The following is a 5,993-nucleotide window of genomic DNA, read 5'->3' as shown; positions in this document are numbered from 1 at the left end:
TGCAAATGGAATTGAAGCTTGTTTGTTAGATTGGGAGATCGAGAACATATTCACGGTGAGACTAGATAATGCACCAGCTAATTATGTTGCAATCAGGTACTTGAAAGGGAGAAATAATGATTGAAATGGTATCATCTTGGGAAATGATTTTTTACATGTTCGGTGTAATGGTCATATCTTGAATTTAATTGTAAAAGAAGGATTGAGTGAACAAAATGAGTCCATTTCTCGGGTAAGGCGTGCTGTGAAATATGTTAAGTCTTCTCTTGCAAGATCTACTTCCTTTAAGTCATATGTTGAGAAGGTAAAACTAGACACCCATGGCCTTTTGAGTTTGGATGTTGAGACGAGGTGAAACTCTACATACTTGATGTTAAATACATCTGTACAATTTGGAAAAGCCTTTTCAAGAATATATATTGATGATCATAAGTACTTTAACTATTGTCTTGAATTGAGTGGAACAACAGTGCATCCATCTTCGGAAGATTGGAAGAATGTGAAAGTCTTTCTCAAGTTTCTTGAGATTTTTTATAAAACCACTTTGAAGTTTTCGAGTACTTTGCATGTTACTTCAAATTATTTCTTCCATTAGATTTTTAATCTTCAAAGCATAATTTTCCAGTATTCGAATTGTAGTGATTCAATTTTGACTGATATGGCTAGGAAGATGAAAATTAAGTTTGATAAATATTGGGGTGATTTTGAGGATATGAACATGTTGTTATTTGTTGCCGTTGTGTTGGATCCTCGCTATAAAATGAAGTATGTGAAGTTCCTTTTTAACAATTTTTATGATCCTGTGAAGGGAAATGGAAAGTCTACTAAAGTGGTGAACACTTTAACTTGCTTGTTTAATCATTATAAGAGTTCTATTTCTGGGCCTTCTAGTGAAAATATTGGAGATCAAACTAGTGTGCTGAGTCAAATTGGTGCAATCAATAGTTCTGATGTATGGCAATCGCAATGAGAGAAATTTCTTGAAGATGAGAATGATGTTGATAATAAGTCTGATCTTGAAAAGTATTTGATGAATGATCTGGAGAAGATTAAGGATTTCAATATCTTGACTTGGTGAAAATCTTCATCTGAAAGATATCCTATTGTCTCTAGGATTGCAAGAGATGTGCTTGCTATTCCTACATCTACTGTTGCCTCGGAATCAACTTTTAGCACCGATGGTCGGATACTTGATTGTTATTGAAGTTCTCTATCGATAAAGACATCTAAAGCTATTTTTTGTTGTCGACAATGGTTGCGGTCAACATCTAAAGAATGCAAGCTTGAAGATCTTTTAGAAGAAATTCAAAAAATTGAGATCGCTAAAAAAGGTAATTTTACATAATTAACTATATGAGTATTTGTTTCACTTGCTGCAAATTACTATCTTAGAAAGATAGTTGTTGAAACTTTGAGCTTTCTATGGTATTTTAGCTAATTGTTGTCATTTAATATGTGTTGCTATACTTTAATATTGAGAGCTGGTTACTGGTTTTAAGCCTTAAAATATTAAATCATAGGTTGTTTGTTGTTGGAAACTGAGCTGTTCCTGGCTGTACTATCATTGAGTACTACAACTCCTTTCACCGCTCAATTTGACATCGGGTAGGCCCACATATTCAATATCTTGGTCATAAACAATCAAAAATGTCCATTATATCCCCGTCATCTCAAAATAGTGCAAGGTCCAACAAATCTCATTATTTTAAATAACATTTGATAAATTTTGACACGCTAACATTGTATTCCTTGGCTAAAGGAATTCTGCATCTATATTTTATATTTTATTAATAGAGCTATATTAATAAGAAATGTGAGTAAATTTTTTAAAATTTTACAGCACTTTCTATCTTATTATTTTGTAAGAAAAAAAAACTCAAATTAATACTTAGAAATTTCATATATTAATACTTAAAATTATGCAGCGTATTCTGTATTAACAAAATAATTAATTGTCTGAAGAAGGGGCCATTGAGTATGATCCCAAATGCCTAATCGTATGTATACGATCTCTCAATTACGTTTTAACCCATTAATTTATTAATTTCCATGTGTGAGAGATCCAAGAAAAATGGAGGTAAGTCTAAAAGAAAAAGGAGTGAAATAGAAACAATAAAAACGTGTAATTAAAATATGATGGAGACAACAAAATCAGAATGTACGACTACTTATGATAAATGGATGTAAAATTTCCGTGAATGACAACAAAACCAGTGGTCCACTTGCTATTTACTTTATTTTGTGGCTATAAAATGGTCCTTTTCAGCGTAAAAATGTAAAAAAACATAAATACGACAACTTCCTCTTTTTGTCTCACTATCTGTTTTTCTAATTAATTTACAAAGTTAGTTTATTTTATAATACGTTATCAACACGAACCTCCACCGCTTTGAGTTATATTTTTAAGAAGGTAACAAAAAGGGTAAAAATTTTATTTTTTTAAAATGTCTAATATCTCAAAACTTGAATTTGTTGCTCTTGATATTTCTGGAAAAGGCTACTCATAATGGGCACTAGATGCCGAAATACATCTAGAATCGATGGATCTGGCAGACACCATCAAAGATGACAATACGGCATTTAGGTAAGTACTATTTGTGAACCTTGTTTTAATTGTTAAGTATAATATTTCTACTAGATACATTAAATAAGTAAATGTTGCTCATAAGATGTTATATTAGAGATAGATACATTACTGATAGTCGTTATATATCAGATATATTTATTATAAATTCAAATTTATGTATCATGTCCAAAACTCATATATATCTAAAAATGATTAACAACAAAAAATCCAAAAAAAAACAATCAGTTGTTCTATCAATGTTGTGTCATATACATAACTATGAATATGATACAAACTCATATTGTTATAAAAACATTGGTGTTTATATATCAACAATTATATTTGATAATGTCTATAGATACATAACCTTCTAGTTGAATAAGTTAATATGTATGTATGTGGTAATAAAAAATAACGAAATTTATAACAGTTATGTATCAAAGAAATAACTATGAACGTGATACATACTAATTTGTGTTTTAATAAATTAAGGTTCTATATCAAAACTAAGATTTGAACACAATATATTGTGCATGATAAAAATGTAATGTATCATAATATTGAAATGAAAGCATGATATATTAATTTAAGAAAAAAAACTAGATACATTAAAAATCTGAATCTATATGTATCACAAAAAGATGAACAAAAAATCAAAAAAAAATCAACAATCTGATTTGTTGAAAACAAAAAAAACGTGATGACGAAATTCTTCTCCACATTCTTCTTTGCTCTGTATCAACTCCCGTAACTTTTTTTCACTTTCAACAATGGCGCCATCCATAGATCTGGACTCAAAGTCCTTATCGGAGCCACCGCCAACTCCCGTATTTGGACCAACAACAATTTCATCACTTTTGTGTCGTTCATACCTCACCTCACTTTTTCAGATTTCGGAATGTCTCAACAAGATCGACAGGTTCATGTTGTATCAATACAATTTGTTGACAATTTTGATTTAAAAATTTAGAGTTTTTTTGAAAGAATGGGAAGAAGAATTTTGAATTTTGAATTGTATTAGCATGTTTCAATTTGCCAGGGATTGAATCTCATTGCCAATAAAAATTTTCCATAATTTATTCTATCTTTATTTACTTTTTTCCTTTTTAAACGTATCAAAATATTCAATTAACAGATCTTCCATTAATTTTCTTTTTTTACCGCAACAGCATTAAAGGCATCACTATTTATCAGAGAAGATGACTTATGTATCCGATTTTCTCAAAAAATAAGGAATTTTTGCAATATGAAAAAGAATAGAGAAAGGATGTAATTAAATCTTAACACTATCTGATTTATATAAGTTATATTTAATTTAAACATGACAATTTAATTGGGGTAATATATCATTGATTAACCATTTTGTTATCCAGTTATATGCTTTTTGTGTCAAATGACCTCCATCCCAACTTATGTAAGTACTTGGATCTGCACACACTGGAACTCTCGGATCCCCGCACTTCATATCTTCTTTATAATTATAGTCTCCTCCTAATCCACAACATGCCTGCTGTAGAGTATTTTTCTCGAATCCTGAAAATTTGTTTCAAAAAAAAAAGGAAGTTAGTGAATTGCATGTCTTTCTTTACTTCACCTAATCGTCATATGCATCTTATTTTTTAATTGAAGTTTTTTTTTTTTTGTATTTATGCTTATGGAATATAACATATTTTACAATATTATTACTATAATTACTTTTTCTTCCTCATCCTCTTCAATTTCAGATAGTTAATAAAGCATAACAAATTGATAACTAATTTTTTCATATTTCTAGATTTCGGTTGCATACTGATAGTTTTCATAGAGTCTGCAATAATAACTATATCCACAATGATATGTTCTCTTCATTATCTCTCACTAATTGCTTCCACTAGTTCTTAAATTATTATCCACTTACCAAGAGCGACGGCATTTTGTTGAAGCCAGAGATAAGCGTTGTAGTAATCACCATAAATGATTGAAATGTTTGGATATTCTCTCTTCAACTCATGAATTGCTTGTTGCAAATGATTGTTGTAAGAAATTAAAACATTGTTCCATTCTTTCACGCAATGGTACTCATCGTAGGCAGTTGAGGGATTGGTCATGTAAAACGATAGTATAATTGGGAAACAACCTGCTGGAAAATTGCCTGGAACTATAATACGGGTAGCCCCAAAATCAATGATTGTCTAGAAAAAAGAAAACAGAAAAGGGTTAAAAACGATCTTAAATTATGCAAATTGAATAAAAACGTCCTTGGTTAATAATTGACCCAAAACTATCGAGGGCATTTTCTGGAAAAATAATAGTCATGGTTAGGAATCCAACTACAAGCAATGAAAGGTAGTGTGGTATTCATAAAAGATAGGAGATAAGAAGCACTTACTCTAACACTATTAATGATGGTGTGAACAATTTCTGGCGTCATTCTTCGCAACTCGTCTATGGTTTTACTTTGCTTTAAGCCATAATAGCTGTCATCTCCTCCTATTTCTCCAAGTATGAAAAGTGACTTTTCCAAATATTTTGAGCAATCTAGCAACAGGCGTTAATTAGCTTATTATTATTGTAAGTAGAGAATAATTAAACCACACCAATTACATAAATTCCTTACCAGGGGAACAAATGGATTTGAAATGATAAGACATCCAATCAAGTTGCACACTTAATGTACTATTTGTGAAGGACATAGCAATGTTATTCTCTTCTAGGGATTCCACTGATAAAGCAGTAGCCCCTGATACTGCGAAATTTGCACCATGACTAAAATCTGCATTTTCATCCTCCCACGGATTTAGGAGAGGAAGACCACATTCCATCGCTGTATTTAATATTATGAGAGACATATAAAACATAAATATATTATATAGTACGCAATTGGTGATTTAAACATATATACCTATGAAATCAATCATGAGCATGCCATCAGAACAACGTCCCGTTGCGTTCTGATAAAAATTCATTCCATACGGAAGTCTTCCGGTTTTAGTTTGAGCTCCACAATAGCTCTCTTTCAGACAATTTCCAGTATCCGAAAGTGAATCACCAAACTGATAAATCTTATCTATTCCGCATTTCTGCAGTCTTGTTTTTTCAAGCTTTATTAATAATTCTTGTGAATCAGCTTGAAGAACCAACAAACTCATTGCTATTATTATTATTAAGAAATGAAGCGCCATTGCCATAATACAAGTACCCGAATTTTGACACTATAGGATTACAAGTAAAATTATTGGGGTTATATAGATGGAGAGGGATAGGAAATTAGGAATTATTAAATTGCACTTTTTTATCTGAACGCAATGTGAAAACGGAAAAGGGTCAAATATATCTCTGTATTATTGAAAATAATTTAAATATACATCTCGTTATACTTTCAGGCTAAATATACCCCTCATGTTATACTTTCGGTTCAAATATATTCCTCTCATTATATTTTGGTATA

At 30.8% G+C, this 5,993-nt stretch overlaps 1 protein-coding gene across 2 annotated transcripts; it reads right to left on the bottom strand.

Annotated features, from left to right (window-relative positions):
* Positions 1 to 3,836: 3,836 nt before the first annotated feature.
* On the bottom strand, positions 3,837 to 5,765 carry LOC129886195 (GDSL esterase/lipase At5g03980-like). Of its 2 annotated transcripts, none has more exons than XM_055960773.1 (5): positions 5,448 to 5,765; positions 5,163 to 5,318; positions 4,935 to 5,083; positions 4,464 to 4,737; positions 3,837 to 4,099 (listed from the first exon to the last, which is right to left on the bottom strand). In XM_055960773.1, exons 1-5 carry the CDS (start codon positions 5,731 to 5,733, stop codon positions 3,882 to 3,884), a joined length of 1,083 nt encoding a protein of 360 aa, XP_055816748.1. In that variant the 5' UTR covers positions 5,734 to 5,765; the 3' UTR covers positions 3,837 to 3,881. The 2 variants fall into 2 exon arrangements, with proteins under 2 accessions (XP_055816748.1, XP_055816747.1); XM_055960772.1 differs by having other exon boundaries at positions 5,163 to 5,369; positions 5,448 to 5,764.
* Positions 5,766 to 5,993: the final 228 nt, after the last annotated feature.

The sequence above is a fragment of the Solanum dulcamara genome, chromosome 4 (assembly GCF_947179165.1).
Source record: "Solanum dulcamara chromosome 4, daSolDulc1.2, whole genome shotgun sequence".
Classification (NCBI taxonomy): Eukaryota; Viridiplantae; Streptophyta; class Magnoliopsida; order Solanales; family Solanaceae; genus Solanum; species Solanum dulcamara.
The sequence above is the reverse complement of the archived record's forward strand: the minus strand, read 5'-3'. Positions and strand labels throughout refer to the sequence as shown.

What these genes read in the sequence shown, in the direction of transcription:
- LOC129886195 (XM_055960772.1), bottom strand. Translation starts at nt 5,733, where the DNA reads ATGGCAATGGCGCTTCATTTCTTAATAATAATAATAGCAATGAGTTTG. An exon ending in GCTCATGATTGATTTCATAG is followed by an intron (nt 5,370 to 5,447) that starts GTATATATGTTT and finishes TATTAAATACAG; the next exon opens with CGATGGAATGTGGTCTTCCT. An exon ending in ACAAAATGCCGTCGCTCTTG is followed by an intron (nt 4,100 to 4,463) that starts GTAAGTGGATAA and finishes ACAAATTTTCAG; the next exon opens with GATTCGAGAAAAATACTCTA.